Source organism: Microcaecilia unicolor, chromosome 8, assembly GCF_901765095.1.
Source record: "Microcaecilia unicolor chromosome 8, aMicUni1.1, whole genome shotgun sequence".
NCBI classification, from domain to species: Eukaryota; Metazoa; Chordata; class Amphibia; order Gymnophiona; family Siphonopidae; genus Microcaecilia; species Microcaecilia unicolor.
In genome coordinates, this window is record NC_044038.1 from 168,460,349 (window position 1) to 168,478,409 (window position 18,061).

The 18,061-nt window shown below is 42.1% G+C and overlaps 1 protein-coding gene across 2 annotated transcripts in view; it reads left to right on the plus strand.

The window, feature by feature from the left end:
• Positions 1-17,771, plus strand: part of TRPC7 (transient receptor potential cation channel subfamily C member 7) — a 102,465-nt gene extending 84,694 nt beyond the window's left edge. Inside the window, exons 8-11 of one of the 2 annotated variants that reach the window (XM_030212510.1) lie at positions 1,075-1,296; positions 3,871-3,939; positions 10,634-10,709; positions 17,040-17,771. In XM_030212510.1, the coding sequence (XP_030068370.1) occupies positions 1,075-1,296; positions 3,871-3,939; positions 10,634-10,709; positions 17,040-17,182 (510 nt within the window). In that variant the 3' untranslated portion in view covers positions 17,183-17,771. The remainder of the gene's footprint in view (positions 1-1,074; positions 1,297-3,870; positions 3,940-10,633; positions 10,710-17,039) is intronic. The other variant, XM_030212511.1, reaches the window with a different exon arrangement.
• The last annotated feature ends 290 nt before the right edge of the window (positions 17,772-18,061 follow it).

Consider the following 18,061-nt stretch of genomic DNA (forward strand, 5'->3'; position numbering starts at 1 on the left):
TAATGTGCCACGAAAGTGGTTATTTTCTCCGTGAGTCGGTGATACACATGGAGGTCCATATTAAATAATTTTTCTGACTTAACCAGGTAAATCTAATGCTTCACTTCTACCCGTTCACCTCCACTCATTATTTTATAGACCTCTATCATATCTCCCCTCAGCCGCCTTTTCTCCAAGCTGAAGAGCCCTAGCCGCTTTAGCCTTTCCTCATAGGGAAGTCGTCCCATCCCCTTTATCATTTTTATCGCCCTTCTCTGTACCTTTTCTAATTCCACTATATCTTTTTTGAGATGCAGCGACAAGAATTGAACACAATTTTCGAGGTGCAGGCAACAAGAATTGAACACAATTTTCGAGTTGCAGGCGACAAGAATTGAACACAATTTTCAAGGTGCAGTCGCACCATGGAGCGATACAAAGGCATTATAACATTCTCATGTTTGTTTTCCATTCCTTTCCTAATAATACCTAACATTCTATTTGCTTTCTTAGCCGCAGCAGCACACTGAGCAGAAGGTTTCAACGTATCATCAACAACGACACCTAGATCCCTTTCTTGGTCTGTGACTCCTAACATGGAACCTTGCATGAAGTAGCTATAATTCGGGTTCCTCATTAGCTTGTTAAGCTAATTAAGTTAAACACGGTATTATAGAATCCGCGCCAATTTTGGCACCTAAATCTAAGTGCACTATATAGAATCCAGGGGATAAGGGCATCCTAATGTCACTTTTTACTTCAGCTTAATAAAATGACCCTTTGTTAGTTTTCTAGGAAATGTTTTCAGTGTGATTTTCTATTTTAATTTTTCTTAATTGGAATATTTTTAAAATAACTGATTGTAGGATATTTGCTGCATGTATTATGTATGATGTATTTTTAACTTGTTATCACTTTGATGCTTCAGAGTGGGCGGTAGTAATTACATTGAGAAAAAAATCAAATCACAAGCTATCAGAGTAATGAATCTGATTTTCTGTGTACTGTCACTGTACTGTGATATTTTTCCAAGCATAATTTAAGCACGATTATAATAATAAGACCTTCTGTTATGCAATATTCCTTTTCTCACAGGAAGATGCAGATGTGGAGTGGAAGTTTGCACGAGCCAAACTTTGGTTATCCTACTTCGATGAGGGGAGAACCCTACCGGCTCCTTATAATCTAGTGCCAAGTCCTAAATCATTTTATTATCTCATAATGAGAATCAAAATGTGCCTCATAAAACTCTGCAAATCGAAGGCCAGAAACTGTGAAAGCGATGTTGAAATGGGCATGTTAAACTCAAAGCTAAGGGTATGTTTTCTCATTTTTTTTTCCATACATTCTGACTTGGACTTTTGAGTTCCCTGCTACACATCCTTTCTAAAATCTGCTTCTGTCCCTCTAATTCTATAAAAGTCACCAAAAATTGTGCATGCAAATCTGGGTGCATGCCCAATTTGCCTGTGGAATTTAATTGAATAATGAGACAATTAGTGCTAAGAACTGGCTTTTTAACAAGCAATTATTGGTGCTACTTGAAATGTAGGCATGTAAATTTAGGCATGCATCCCGGAAAAGGGGGCTTGGAAATGGGAGGGTCATTGGCATTTTGAGGCAGAGCATGGGCATGGATTTGAGTTACATATGCAATTATAGAATAAGAGGGTTCCACACATAAATTTAGGTGACGCATTTGTATCATATTTTTGTTGGTTCAAATGGATATGCATAAATTTATACGCAACCCCTGTGCTAAAGCCAGGGGCGTAGCTTTGTGGGGTCACGAGGGCATGGGCCCCAATAGTTTTTGCCCTGGCCCCCCCTTTCCGATGACGCTCTTGACCCCCCTCCCACCGCCAACCCGCCCCCGCCGTCGGGTACCTTTGCTAGTGGGGCACCCCAACCCCCGCCAGCCAAGGTCCTCTTCTCTGGCGCAGCTGCATTGCTGATCTGCATGGCTTCATTCTGTTTCTGTGAGTCTGACATCCTGCACATAACGTGCAGGACGTCAGACTCACAGAAACAGAACGAAGCCTTGCAGATCAGCCAGCAACGCGGCCACGTCAGAGAAGAGGACTTCGGCTGGTGGGGGTTGGGGTCCCCCCGCCAGCAAAGGTACCCGACGGTTATGGCGGTGGCGACAGGGGAGGGTTGGTGGTGGCGGGAAGGGGGGGGGTCGAAAGGGTTGGTGCCGGGGAGGGGGTCAAAGTTGGTGTTTGCGGCGGCGGGGGGGGGAGTCGGCAGCACTAGAGGGGGCTAAAATGTGCCCCCTCACCTCGGGCTCTGGACCCCCCTCCCGCTGAAGTCTGGCTACGCCCCTGGCTTAAGCGCTATTCTATAAAACACTCCTAACTTTAGGTGTGGCTTATAGAATAGCATTTAAGCAGCTTTTTCAGTGCTGATTTTTTAAGTGTGATTTATAGAATTCACCCTATGTATTCCTAAGCAAATGTCTTTGTTGACTCCAAGTTACACATAACCCTAGCTAGGAAACTGAGGGCCCCTTTTACTAAGCAGTGGTAAGCCCAATGCGGGCTTACTGCTCGCTAAACAAGAAGTACTGCTGAGCTACCACAGCACCCCTGTGGTACTTCCCACCCCTATCGCACCTTCATATCCGGCACTACAAAAATATTTATTTTTATAGTGCCAGAGTGTACGCGGCAGTAAAAGGGGGCCTTGGCGCGCGTGAAAAACAAGTGCCGACGCCAGCACAGGCCCCCTTTTGTCACAGCTTGGTAAAAAGGGCCCTGAGGCTTGGAGAAGTTTCAAAGGAAGGAATGTGATCTCTTTTCTGATGTTCTAAACCACTTCCCTAATGAGCTGCTATTGTACATATAGGTTTACAAATCTGCTACATATAAATATAGAAGAACATCATAGATATCGCGTCTATCCCCAAAAATGACTATCTGTAGATTGTGGACATCATTTTAGAAAGGCAGATGTACAATTGCAGGTTCCATCATAAATCCAGTGGCGTAGGAAGGGGGGGTGGGAGGGGCGGTCCACCCCGGGTGCACGCGCTCGGGGGGTGCCGGCCCCACTGGTTCCCTGCTCTCTCTGCCCCAGAACAGGTAAGAATGCGGTCCGGGGGGGGGGGTGCGCCGCAGAGGGGGGGGGGGGGGGGGGGCGCGCCGTGCTACACCCGGGGGGGGGGGGTGCGCAGCGGCGACCTGCCCCGGGTGCCATTAGCCCTCGCTACTGCACTGCATAAATCAACATATCTCCACCACAAAAATAAGTGCTACACATGTAGGTTGGGAGCCAGCTATATTTAGTGAAAGGATCAATTTTAGAAAGATACACTTGGAAAACACAGGATCTTACACTTGAATGTGCAGCCACTTACGTATGTAGGTTGCAAAATAGCAACCTATACCTGTACATAGCGGCATATACACATATAAATCTGACATTGTACAAACATCCATGGGTAGCTGCCACCATGAGACCACAGAGAGGTGGCAATTGTTCCTAAGTGACCTGTTTACCAGCACCTCCCTCTGGATCCAGTTCTCCCCCGATCTCCCCCTACCAATAACATGATCCCCACTCGATCCCCCATCCAACTCTCCCTTCTTATCAAATGCTCTCCGTGATTCCCTCTTTTAGCCCCTTCCATATGTCCCTAATCCTTTCTTCAAGCCTCTTCCACAGGTCCCCAACCCTCTCCCACCCCTCCTCCTGGTCTTCCGCAAACATTCACCCACCCCGAGACCCATGTGGAGATAATCCTGGTGGTCTAGTGACAGAGAGCGGGTGTATTCCCCTCAACTGTCCAACTCTAAGATCAGAAGTGATTTTTGTTTTTGTTTTTCTAGTTTTAAGTTCCCTTTTTGAAATTATTTTCTATTTCATTGCTACTGTGTGTTGTAATTTCAGAAGGCTCGATTCCAAACTAATGCACGGAACCTAGACAGGTTTGCTGTGAGGAAGCCAACAAGATATCAGGTAAATATGGAGATAAAATCAATCACCTTTCTGAATGCCAGTTGAATTTGACTTTTATCAACTGTGAACCTTGTATGTAAAGCTTGGATCAAAAGTACTGAACTGTCATTTTTATAATTCATAAAATTTATTCTCTGGTATCCATAGAATAAAAGTAAAGACACTTCATTTCTGAAAGATGATACCCTGTTAGTTTGTTCCTTGCCAGTTCCACACACTCTCCTTCTTGGTGTAAAGGTCCCTTTTACTAAGCCGTGTAGGTGCCTACATGCATCAATTTTGAGTTACCGCCCGACTACCAGGTGGCCCTTACAGTAATTTCACTTTTGACATGCGTCCGCTACGCGTGCAGGAAAATATTTGTATTTTCTGGCACACAGGCGGTAATCGGGTAGTAATTGGCATTTTATGCACGTAGACCATTACTGCCCAGTTACCGCGTGAGACCTTACCACTAGGTCAATGGCTGGCAGTAAGGTCTCAGACCCAAAATGGACACATGACAATTTTCATTTTGCCGCACGTCCATTTTGGGCAAAAACACACACCATTTTTCAGTGCACCTTTGTAAAAGGACGCCTGAATGTGGTTCTCATAGATCTCTTTTTTCAAAGTCAACTTATCATTTAACAAACATTATATTTATTTATTTAGATTTTGCTCACACTTTTTCAGTAGTAGCTCAAGGTGAGTTACATTAAGGTACCTTGGATATTTTTCTGTCCAAGGAGGGCTCATAATCTAAGTTTGTACCTAAGGCAATGGAGGGTTAAGAGACTTGCCCAAGATCACAAGGAGCAGCAGTGGGATTTGTACTGGCCACCTCTGGATGTCAAGACCAGTGTTCTAACCACTAGGCCACTCCTCCTTAAAAAGCTTATAGCTCCCTACAACCAACAAGTTCTAAGCAGATGCCATCAAGAAAAGGCGCATACAAAATAATTAAAGAATTTAGAAACCAAGATACTACATAAATAAATGAAGGAACATATTTTTGGGAAAGGTAGGTCCTTAGCAATTTCCGAAACTCAAAATAATATTGCTTATGTCTTAGGAAAGATGGGACAGAGTTCCAGCTGGAAGCCGCTTGGTATGTTAGGGAAGGAGTTAAGAAATGCCAAACCTTTATTTGACGAACAGTAGGAAAATCTAGCAGAAAAAGATGTGTAGTAGCTTTCCCATTCTTCCTAATAAAAAAAAAGGCAAAATGGTCAATCAGATAACCCGGAGAATCCCTATGAAAAACCTTAAAAGTCAAGACCAATAGTTTAAATTGTAATCTAGCCTCCACTGTCAACCAATGTAGTTGAGACCTAAAGAATGCAATAAAGTCATATTTCCCTACTGAAAACATGACTCTGATTGCAGCATTCTGAACCCTCTGCAGCTTCGATATCAATACCATTAAGTTGTGTTATATTATCATAACTCGTGCTATTTTAGCACAGATTGCATTTTATGCAGAGATCTAGTTACTAATAATTGGGTTTAACAGTCAAATAGCATGCCTTCATGTAGTCCATGTTGATAACTTCCCCCTTAATGTGTGTGGGATGAAACTAGATGACAGATGTTTTGATTCAGAGAAGCATTCCTGGATAATGCATGAGAAATTACAATTTGCTGCTAGACTCCCACTGACTGCTTTCTTTAGCAATGTATCTGAAATGTTTTGAAGAAACAACTGGCATAGTACTAAATTAAAGCTCTGGCTACCCATATGATAAGACTACATGTAGACAATGGTATGTAGAATGGGTGTCAGTAAGGGCTCAGGCAGTAGTTAGCCACACGCTATTTTTTATTTTAGTGCACGGCCATTTACTGCCCCATTAAAAAATGCCTTTTTTCCCAGCTGTGGTAAATATTGGCCCAGTGCACACCAATTTCACGTGTCCAAATTACCGCAAGACGCTTTTTACCGCAGCTTAGTAAAAGGGCCCCATAATGTTTAGAAGTCTGCTTTCCAACTATCAAATTAATGTTTTACTAAGGGGTCCTTTTACAAAGGCGAGCTGAAAAATGGCTTGGAGTAGTGTAGGTGCGGGTTTTGGGCACACGCCGATCTATTTTTTAGCATGCCTGTAAAAAATGCCTTTTTTTTTTCTTTTTGCCGAAAATGGACGTGTCAAAATCAAAATTGCTGTGCCTCCATTTTGCTTCTGAGACCTTACCGCCAGCCATTGACCTAGCAGTAAAGAACTCAGGCGGTAAAGACCTACGCGTGTCAAATGCCACTTGGCGTGCATCCGTTACGCACGTCAGAAAATGCAAAATATTTTTCAGATGCACGTAGTGGATGCACGCTCAAATTGAAATTACCACAAGGGCCACATGATTACCGGGCAGTAAGTCCAATTTGGCGCAAGTTCAGTGCATAAATGTCTATGTGGCTTAGTAAAAGGGCCCCTAAGAGATGTCCTCAAAGAATTTCTTCACAAACGTTGGTGAATAAATCAGTACAGATTATGTATAACTTTAACAAGGCTTAAGAGAACTTGGGTGCATTATGTGCTGGATAAGTATTTATTTTTTGTTCAGTACAAGAACAGTTTTATTATGGCTACTGTCAAAACAATGTGCAATCTGAATGTTGTATCTAATATTGTGAATTAAGAGTAGATGTATTCTCGCTTTACTTTCATTTTCATGAAATTACTTCCACTTAGAGTATTTAATCAATCATTTTGTTCTTGATGTTTTTTTTTCTCAGTGAATTATAATGTACTGAGAAACTTTGTTCTATCTGTAAGAAAATGGAAGAGCAGAGAATAGGATAGACAGCAATTTAATATACCCTTCTGCATAGGGGCAGCAGAAAATCTTTTTGGTTACAGGGACCAAACAAACCTCTCTGCTGACACCATGTTGGACAAAATATTGGTAGGACCATGGCCCCACTAACCTGCTTCATCTGCTGCCTAAGCTTCTTGCACGTCCAGTTGTCTGCTTTGTGTACAAAGTTGTATGAACAAGTTAAAGAATAGTGTCAGTTGCATGCATAACTTAATTGCTTAATTAGCTGCTCATTGACATTAACAACCAATAATTGACTATTATCGGTGTTTCTTGGCACTAATTTACAGTTACATGCATAACTGCCCTTGGTATTCTATAAAATCCAAAGTGCAGAACTGTAGGGGGACGTGTCATGATCTCAGGGAAGGTGAGCCCTTCGCCGGACACTGGCTAGTGGTAGGCGAACCACCTGAGCAGGACAGAGCACTAAGGCAGAAACCAGGCGAGACAGGGCTGAAGCAGGAGACAAGCAAAACTGGGGCTGGAGACAGGCAAAGCTGGAGCTGGAGGTAGGCAGGGCTGAAACTAGAGCTGAGGATGAGCAGGGCTGGAGAAAGCAGGGTGGAACTGGAGCTGAAGTCAAGCAGGGCCGGAACTGGAGATGGAGACAAGCAGGGTTGGAACTGAAGCTGAAGACAAGCAGGGTTGGAACAGAAGCTGAAGACCATCAGGCCTGGAACTGGAGCTGAAGACCAGCAGGGCTGGAACTGGAGCTAAAGACAAACAGGTCAAATTCAAATAGGAGAAACACAAGACCAGGCACGCATAACTAGGCAGGAAACCTTGTTGCAAAGGCAAGGCATGAGAGTCCCATGGTTCCTTATAAAGCCCTTACTGATTATGTCATAACCTCTGGTGCCCTGGAATGAGGCTTGGAACACACTGAAGGACACAGCAAGAGTACCAGAGAGAGGCTAGAATACTGGGACATCAGACTGAGGCTTGGATAGTCTCTGGAATAAAGCTTGGAAAACAGGCAGCAGAAGTATCAGTGCAGGAGGGACATAGTGCCAGTATGGAGAAGCCGCGAAGCCTGAGCACCAAAACAAAAGTTGAGTAATTAAATTCGCCGATGACACAAAATTATTCAGGGTCGTCAAGTCGCAGGAGGAATGTGAACGATTACAGGAGGACCTTGCGAGACTGGGAGAATGGGCGTGCAAGTGGCAGATGAAGTTCAATGTTGACAAGTGCAAAGTGATGCATGTGGGTAAGAGGAACCCGAATTATAGCTACGTCTTGCAAGGTTCCGCGTTAGGAGTTACGGATCAAGAAAGGGATCTGGGTGTCGTCGTCGATGATACGCTGAAACCTTCTGCTCAGTGTGCTGCTGCGGCTAGGAAAGCGAATAGAATGTTGGGTGTTATTAGGAAGGGTATGGAGTCCAGGTGTGCGGATGTTATAATGCCGTTGTATCGCTCCATGGTGCGACCGCACCTGGAGTATTGTGTTCAGTACTGGTCTCCGTATCTCAAAAAAGATATAGTAGAATTGGAAAAGGTACAGCGAAGGGCGACCAAAATGATAGTGGGGATGGGACGACTTTCCTATGAAGAGAGGCTGAGAAGGCTAGGGCTTTTCAGCTTGGAGAAGAGACGGCTGAGGGGAGATATGATAGAAGTGTATAAAATAATGAGTGGAATGGATCGGGTGGATGTGAAGCGACTGTTCACGCTATCCAAAAATACTAGGACTAGAGGGCATGAGTTGAAGCTACAGTGTGGTAAATTTAAAACGAATCGGAGAAAATTTTTCTTCACCCAACGTGTAATTAGACTCTGGAATTCGTTGCCGGAGAACGTGGTACGGGCGGTTAGCTTGACGGAGTTTAAAAAGGGGTTAGATAGATTCCTAAAGGACAAGTCCATAGACCGCTATTAAATGGACTTGGAAAAATTCCGCATTTTTAGGTATAACTTGTCTGGAATGTTTTTACGTTTGGGGAGCGTGCCAGGTGCCCTTGACCTGGATTGGCCACTGTCAGTGACAGGATGCTGGGCTAGATGGACCTTTGGTCTTTCCCAGTATGGCACTACTTATGTACTTATGTACGATGGGGGGGGGGGGGGGGGGGAGGCACGACCATGGTTGTGATATATAGATATAGATATAGGGCTGCAACCTATTCTATTCTCTAGGATTTATAAAATGCGAAATCCCACTAGATTCAAAGCATTGTACAATCATAGCCCATATCTAAGCAAGAATTATACAAAGATTTGTTCATATAACAAATAATACACTAAGAACTAATCAAAAGCTATACCAAGGTTTACTTACAAGCATAATATTTCTGAAATAAATACATAATGCCTTTGTATCACTCCATGGTGTGACCGCACCTCAAATACTGTGTACAATTCTAGTTACTGCATCTCAAAAAAGAAATAGCAGAATTGAAAATAATTTTGCTCTGTGTTTTAGTGGTTTAAAGATTGGGGATAAAAGAGAAGTTGTAGGTTTATTGATAAAGACAGTTTTAATTTAAAAAAAATCTAACTTTATTAACTAGTTTCCATAGTGTAAAACCCTTTTCCCCATAGTTTTAAACTTGAATTTTCTGCCAGAGGTAGAAACTTAACTGCTACCACCTACAGCATTATCAAGTAGCTTCTAGACGTTACAGCAGGGCCTAGTTCAGTCTTCAGGACATTTAGGGAATCCCAATAGAGAGGTTTCAACAATGGTGAAAGAAAGCCAGGAGTGTTTAAGGGGAGAGCAGAATAAAGGATGCAAATTATCCCTGTCAACTTCTAAGCAGCTTGTAGATGCAAGGAAAAAACACAATTTGAAGTGCCTTAATACAAATGCTAGAAGCCTTAAAAATAAGATAGGAGTGTTAAAGTATATAACACTAAATGAAGAGATATATATAATAGACATCTCAGAGACCTGGTGGAAGGAGGACAGTCAATGGGATACTGTGTTATCATGGCACATATGATAGAGTGAATCAAATTGGAGGGTGGGTGTGCTATATGTTAGAGAGAGAATTTAGTCAAATAAAATAAATATTCTACATGAAACAAATAGCAGTATGGAATCCTTATAGATAGAAATTCCATGTAACATAGTAGATGACGGCAGAAAAAGACCTGCACGGTCCATCCAGTCTGCCCAACAAGATAACTCATATGTGCTACTTTTTGTGTATACCCTACCTTGATTTGTACCTGTGCTCTTCAGGGCACAGACCGTATAAGTCTGCCCAGCACTATCCCCGCCGCCCAACCACCAGCCCCGCCTCCCAACCACCGGCTCTGGCACAGACCGTACAAGTCTGCCCAACACTATTCCCGCCTCCCAACCACCAGTCCCGCTTCCCACCACCGGCTCTGGCACAGACCGTATAAGTCTTCCCACCACTATCCCCACCTCCCAACCACCAGTCCCGCCTCCCAACCACCGGCTCTGGCACAGACCGTACAAGTCTGCCCAACACTATTCCCGCCTCCCAACCACCAGTCCCGCTTCCCACCACCGGCTCTGGCACAGACCGTATAAGTCTTCCCACCACTATCCCCACCTCCCTACCACCAGCCCCGCCTCCCGATCTTGACTAAGCTCCTGAGGATCCATTCCTTCGGCACAGGATTCCTTTATGCTTATGCTGTTTTGGATTTTGACCCGCTCAGGTGAAAAACGTTTTACAATAAACTGACTACTAGAAACTATTTATCTTTTTTGTGTCTTAATTAGATTGTAAGTTCCATTGAAAAAGGGACAGTGTCTCTACCTTATGTATCTATACAGTGCTGCACATGCTTTACTAGCAAAAATAGTTCTGGTCTTTCATTCTGTGGTGAATTAACAACTCGCTTTCTTTGGCATATTTGAGACGAAACATACAAGAATTGCTCTCATTTCTTTTTTTTTCCCCCTTGTTATTTTTCAGAAAATTATGAAGCGTCTAATTAAGAGATATGTATTGAAGGCTCAGGTTGATAGAGAAAATGATGAAGTCAATGAAGGCAAGTAATTCTTTGCTCTCAATAGTTTAACACGGAAGACTTTACATCAATCTAAATAACATCATTTATGACGAGAACGAAGAGCTGTAGCCAATGAAATAAGGAAAAGAATGAACTGATGGGCTAGATCCCAGAAGAGAGAGAGAGAGTTAAAGCTATTTAAAAATATTTATTTCAATTTGGTAACCATACAAATAATCATTAAAAAAAAAAAAACATAATCACCAAATGTAAATATTTACATACATTGGAAAAATATTCAACATGGCCTTATTTTGGCAACATGCTTTCATCAAGGGTACGTTCTCAGTAAATTCTAAAAATGCAAATAAAATTATAGCTTTAGCTGCAAGAATAAATTCCCATTTGGTGACCCAGAACAGTATTCTTTCCATTACTAGGGAAGATTGTTTCCATGTTCATGGTGACTGCTTGCCTCTGGCACCCTCAGTTGGCTTCCATTTCCACAGTGTGGCCCTCTGACTCTCACTGCTCTGCTACGTTTCCTTAGGTGGCTATCTCTGAGCAGCTGGGCTTTTAATTCTAGCTAAGCTTCCCTAATTGGGTTTAGCTGACCAATTACCAGCTCAAGCTGTCTGAAAATTACAGTTCACAGAAGGTTTCTTTTCCAAGTAATTACAAACACCTAAATTTGGGTGACTTGGAGTCTTGCCCTAATCTCTGGCAAGGACTCCTCCAGACACCTTCTGTTTTATGTCCTTAACCCTTCTATTGCTTTGTTAATTAATTCAATTAACTCGCTCAATCTGTGAATACTTTCGTAGGGCTAGATTGCTCTTTTTAGGTTTCTAGTCTTCTGTTTCTAAAGGAACAAATTCCCCAGTAATTGTTAACATATATGTTGCACAGCCCTCTGCCATAACATGGGCAGCCATGACCTTCCCTTAGTCCTGCCATTACTGCCTCCTGCCAATCTCGTTCACCTCAACAGGCGACAGATAGCTATGCCAAAGAGAAATGATCAGCCACAATGCTTATAGATTGTAAAATCTCACTAAGTCACCTCACCAACCCACTCAGTCACAGAAGCTCACCTTATACAACTATCCTAATCACTCCCTTACTTCTTCCCTCCTCCCTACCTGATCGCTACACATTACTAATTGTATATGATATCTTGTTATGACAAGTTCAACAAATCTATGTAAGCCACATTGAGCCTGCAAATAGGTAGGGGAATGTGGGATACAAATGCAATAAATAATAATAATAATAATAATAATAAAACATTAGGTCATAGCTTTTATTGAAACATCAACATGTATTTCAAACACTTAGTACCCAAACCATCTGAGACTTATATAAACCACATGTAGGCCAGCCATTCAATTCAGCAAGGCCATCCTAACCTCGCATGGTGAGTGCAGTGAGTGGAGGGTAGTGCCCACCCTGGAGCAAGGCGGCCATGCCCCCTACTTGCTCAAGCTTGAGCAGTTCATTGTCCTAGGGGTACCCCTCTCTCAATCAATCTTAGTCTCTAGTCCATCCATTTCCTTCCTGGCTAGGGTACCCCCTGCTGCTGTGACATATTTTTGTAGCACCAGAAATGGCGTGCGCTGGGGGTGGGAACTACCACCGGGCTGCTGTAACCCGGTGGTACTTCTGTTTTAGCGAGTGGTAAGCCCACATTGGGCTTACCATCACTTTGTAAAAGATCCCCACAATGAGCATCTCTTATCGATTCCCCCAGCTACATCTGTAAGACATATAAACCAAGAAGTTCTTCCTGGCAATGGGCTGTACTTCCCACTTTTTGTTTAGTAAAGTCCACTAGTCCACACAAATGTTAATAGTACGGAAGCTAAAATGGGGAATATTCCATGGAACTTTGGGGAACTTCTCTGATCATGAACAATAGAAAGTATAGGAGAGTGTCCAAGTTTTTTCTATCTCATGAATCTGCATGACTCACCATGTCCTTCAAAGTCCTGTTGAGGCATTCCACTAGTTCAACAGTTTGAGGGTGATAAACTGATGCTCTGATCATTTGTATCCTACAAATTAACAAAGGTCCCACATTAACCTGAATCAGTAAGGATTTCTTGAGGAGTTCAAATCCTTGTGACCTGTACCAGCTCATGGACAGCAGGTTTTGTCTTCATATTGTGTAGGGGAATGATTTGTTGGTAATGGGCAGCATAATCTAGGATGATGGGAACATATTAATGCCCCCTAAGCCAGCCCCTGCAATTGACTGAGGTCCACAGCAATGCTCTGGAAGGGCTTCTTTGGGAAGAGAACCAGTGGTGTCTTCAACTATGTTTGGGGCGAACATTAGCTGGAATTTAGGGAAGAAAGCAACACTTCATCGTAGATCCCAGGCCAGAAGAATGAATTCAGGATTCTTTCTGGATTTTCTGATGGCCAGGATGTCCTTAAAATAAGTAGCTTTGGACCAGGCTTATGACTCTTCTCCTTTTCACATGGGGTACTAGGAATTCTTCAACCTTTCTTCCTTCATCGTTAACCACCTGGCAGAGCAATGAATTCTGTAGGATAAAAAATGAAAGCCATTGTGGGTCCCTCTAAAATAACAGGTTGACCATCATATTTTGCTTTCATGTCTGACTAAAATTTAAAGTGATCGGGGCCCTGAAATTTAAAAGCCAGCAATTTATGCTATTAACTCCAACATTAACTGCTTAAATCAGTTTGAAAATTGACCCTGGGTCCGTGTGCTTAGGTTTTTAGATAATTAGTTTTCTCAACATATACATTTTTGATACAGTGTTAACTGTAAAAACACTCCAGCTAGAAAACTATGTCTTCTCTTATCCCGATTTGCCTTTGCTCTCTTAAAAAGCATTCTGGTAAGGGCAGCAATATGAAAATGACATTTCCTAGCACAGTACAGTTACAAGGTTTTGAATTACCCAAAGCATTGCTAAGTAGGTAGACAAAGCAATCTATGTAATGCTAAGCAGTCCAATTCAGTGGTTTCAAAAGTTCAAAATGCTTTGTAAGATCTAACCTCTGGGTCATGACTATGAGTTCTATTTGCTGCCGTTTGCTTTTATCTTACCGATCTAGCCTTGGTTGCTCTTTTGGATCAGAAAGACGCGTTAGGTACGCATTATTGTACTGCTTAAGGGGGTGTCTCAGAGAAGGTGCTGCATCCGTTTCTTTGTGTGGCACTTTTGTTTGTAAAATTGGTTGGAAAACAGTTTGTACTAGTGAGTAATTGACCTGTCGGCTCTTTTCTGAAGCTATTATGGCATTGAAAAACACAGCATCTTATCTCTACCTTCCTGCCAGCTACTGTTTGTTTTCACAATAGTAAAACTCATCTGTTACTGGTTAAAAAGAAAGCACAATAGCCTTTCAGTTATCACATTGATTCTATCGTACAAGGCGAAGAGCAGGTGTGATAAATAGCTTTCAATACTTTTTCACAGATGTATTCCATATTGCATTATTTGGCAATGTAACAAAGATATGGACGGCTATGGTTCATATGAGATGGGCAGAATATTGTAGGATATTTTTTTATACAGCTATGATGGTCCCATAAAATTTATTTGTCAAATTCCTACAGGTCTACATGTGAAAAACTGCACGGCCCAGGGGAATACTTTCTTCCTTGCAAATTTCACTCTGGGGCTCTTTTACTAAGCCGTGTTAGTAAATGGGCTTAGCGTGTTGTAATGCGGGACTCTCTCGTGCGCTAAGCTTGTTTTTAGCATGGTCATAAATTCAAGCTTTTTCAATTATTTCATTTTCTGGCCGTGTGCTTTGTTTGTGAAATGTGCATGCATTTAACACTCATTTGCACGATCAGAAAAACGGCTCATATCATGTTATGTCTGGGCATCTAAGTATGCAAATTAGCAGAGTTTAATTAATAAATGTATGCTAATCAACACAGTAAGGGCTTTTTACAAAGTGGTAGTATACAGACCGCTGCCCAGCAGTAGTCCTACCCCTCCCCCCCATGTGCACCATTTCCAGCACTGAAAAAAAGTTTTAGTGCAGGGGGTTTACCCTGCGGTAATGAGGCAGCCCCGTGTGCTGCCCAGTTACTGCCAGGTTAGAGCAGGAGCCATTATTGCCTCCTAAATAGGAGGCATTAAGGGTTCCCCCCCCCCCAAAAAAAAATGACTGTACAGCAAGTGTTACACTTACCACACTGAGTACAGAGAAAAGTGGGAAGTGGACCAAAAACTTCAGAGACTGTGATAGTAGAATCAAATGTAAATAATGCTTTGTTAATGACTTGACACAGATCTGTGTTTCGGCCACAGGCCTGCCTCAGGAGTCTCGATGGTGTATTCAACCAAGTAGGTCAATGTGTACTGAAAAAAAATGACACGGTCTTAAAAAAGACCTTAGAGAAGTCTTTTGGTTTAAATTCACAACAGCGCATCACTACCTGAGGCAGGCCTATGGCCGAAACACAGATCTATGTCGAGTCATTAATAAAACTTTATTTGTATTTGATTCTACTATCCCAGTCTCTGAAGTTTTTGGTCCACTTCCCACTTTTCTCTGTACTCCGTTTGATTCCATGGGACTTCGTTGTCCATCCACCTAGGTGGATTTTCCTCCCACACTTACCGCACTGCTATTTCCATATTTTTTTAAGTCCTTTTACCCGCTGTGGTAAAACGGGGCCTCGGCATGCAGCAAATCCATGCAGCAATGCTACCACAGTTCCCTTTTTACTGCAACTTTGTAAAAGTGGCCCTAAGGGAGTAATTCTGCAATGTGTTTTTCAATAATGAGCACTGAGCTAGTGTTTTGCAAGACATCTGGGCACCCAGATTCCATTATTTATTTATTTAGAACATTTATACCCCGCCTTTTACCACGTAAAGCAGCCCCAAAGCGGCTTACAATGAACTAAAGATACTAACGTAAGTCAGCAGCAATGTGCTTAAATTTAGTCGCGATCACTTATACCAGTTTTATAACTTACGTACACGCCTGACTGTTGGCACGTCTGTGTGCAACTTACAGTATTCTGTAAGAGTCACACACAAGTGCACTACCCATCCGTAACTCATGCCCCTCCCGTGGCAACGCCTCCTTTTCAGTTGTGAGATATAGAAGTTAGACGCTAACTCCCAAATTCTCAATATATGGTGCTCAAAATTATGCATGCAATTTAATTGAACCATGAGCCAATTAGCGCCAATCAATTATTGGCACTAATTGGCAACAATTAGAATTTACGTGTGCATCTTTGTAGCCAGTATTCTATAAGTGTGCGTGCATAATTTTTTACACATGGATCTGAATAGGGGGTGTGGCCATGGGAGGGGCATGGGGGGGTCAGGATCATTCCTACAATTTTGCGCACAGTATTATAGAATACGGCTGATCTGGGCTTAATTTAGGCACAAGGATTTATACCAGGTTTCAGTTTGTATAAATCCTCATGCCCAAAATTGGGAACAGATGCCGGTTCTAAACAGCACCCAGCTCGGAACGCTGTTTATTGAATAACGCTTAGCGCTCATTTTTTGGTGCCTAAATTTGGGTGGCATTTATAGAATCTAGTCCCGTTTACACAATAGGGTCATCGGTCAGTTGCATACGTAACTATAAATTAGTGCCAATTAATGCTTGTTAAAGTCAATTATTAGAACATCACCGAGTGCCAATTTAGCACCCATTAACAAATTAAGGGCCTTGTTTACTAAGGCACACTAGCGTTTTTAGTGCACACTAAAAAATAGCATATGCTAATTCTAGAGACACCCATATATTCCTATGAGTATCTCTAAAAGCGTTAGCATGCCTATACCGTGGCTTAGTAAACAGGGCAGTATGTGACGCATGCAACTGGTTCTGTCCTGTATCTGGATGCCTAACTGTGCAATGCCTGTGTAGAATCAGTGGGGGGGGGGGGGGGGGTCCTTTTATACTAAGGGTGGGTGGTAATCCGCATTCTGACGCGCATTGACCATTACTGCCCGGTTAACGCGTGAGACTTTACCTATAAGTCAATGGCTGGCAGTAAATTCTCAGACCCAAAATAGATGTGTGCCAATTTTCATTTTGCCGCATGTCCATTTTCGGCCCCCTCCCCTCCCCACCCCACCCCCCAAAAAAATGCATTTTTTACAGGTGTGCTGAAAAATGATCCTGTGCACGGTCAAAACTCACGCCTTCACTACCACAGGACATTTTCAGCGTAAATTAGTAAAAGGACACCTGGGTTAAATGACTTCTACAGAAATGGATATTAGTTGTTTCTCCGATGCTCCCTCTCCCCCCCAAGATAGAAAATGCTCAGCAAAAGAGACTTTTTTTTATAAGCAACAATGAGATACAGTTTTGTAACAGAGTTGCTATTTTGTGTTTCAGGTGAACTTAAAGAAATCAAACAAGATATTTCCAGTCTGCGTTATGAACTGTTGGAGGAAAAATCAGAGGCAACGGGGGAGTTAGCGAAACTTATACAACAGCTAAGCGATAAATTTGGAAAGAATTTAAATAAACAACCATAGATTGCACTGTGTGAAGACACAGAAAACAAGGCTTTCTTTACGCATTATTTGATATAATCAGCCAGCATTTAAAGAAGCAAAAATAGAGGAAGGGATGAAAACCAAAACACACATGGACCAAATATCAAATATCATCCCTCCCCGTATATAATATGGAAACAGATTCTGTTGGGTCCTACAGCAAATAGGGAAATGCTTTCTGACAGTCCATACGGCTTTGTAAAGTTTATGAACGAATCCTATATAAAACACAGCTTCTTCATGCAAAGGTCGAACTACTGACATCAAATCAGTTGCTTTTCTTCCAACACAGTAATTCTAGTGAAACCAAAAGACCTTTCTCAAGCATTAGCTGGAAAGGGAATAATGAAGACAAGAAAGAACCTGGCACTTCAGTCTGATTGAAGAATCACATATTCTCTGCAGGAATGAATCTTCAGACCAGGTGCTACAATGTGGGAAAAGAGTGTATTGCAACTGTGATCCTCACATTTCCGTCTCTGGAAATTAGTAGTCGAAAGAGGTTAGAAACCACTCAAAGCACATTATAACTACTTTGGAACCGATCAGCGCTACTCTTGTTTACAGTTTGCACTTAGAAATCTGCCGTAACACTTTGATGGTAACTGAAACAGAACTGTACTGGGAAAGGTCTTATGACCAATTCTTAAGTGCCAGATGAATCATAGAAAAATAGTTATATTTATAAGCAAAAAATGTACTGTAGGTAAGCCTGAATAATAAATCATAAATGTATTTTTACCTTTAATAAAAAAAATATTGTAAAATATTATCATCTCTACTGTGTGAGTGTTTTTTTTTAATTTATAGGGAAAATTTTAAGTGTCTGAAAATTTTATTTTTGTTACATTTGTACCC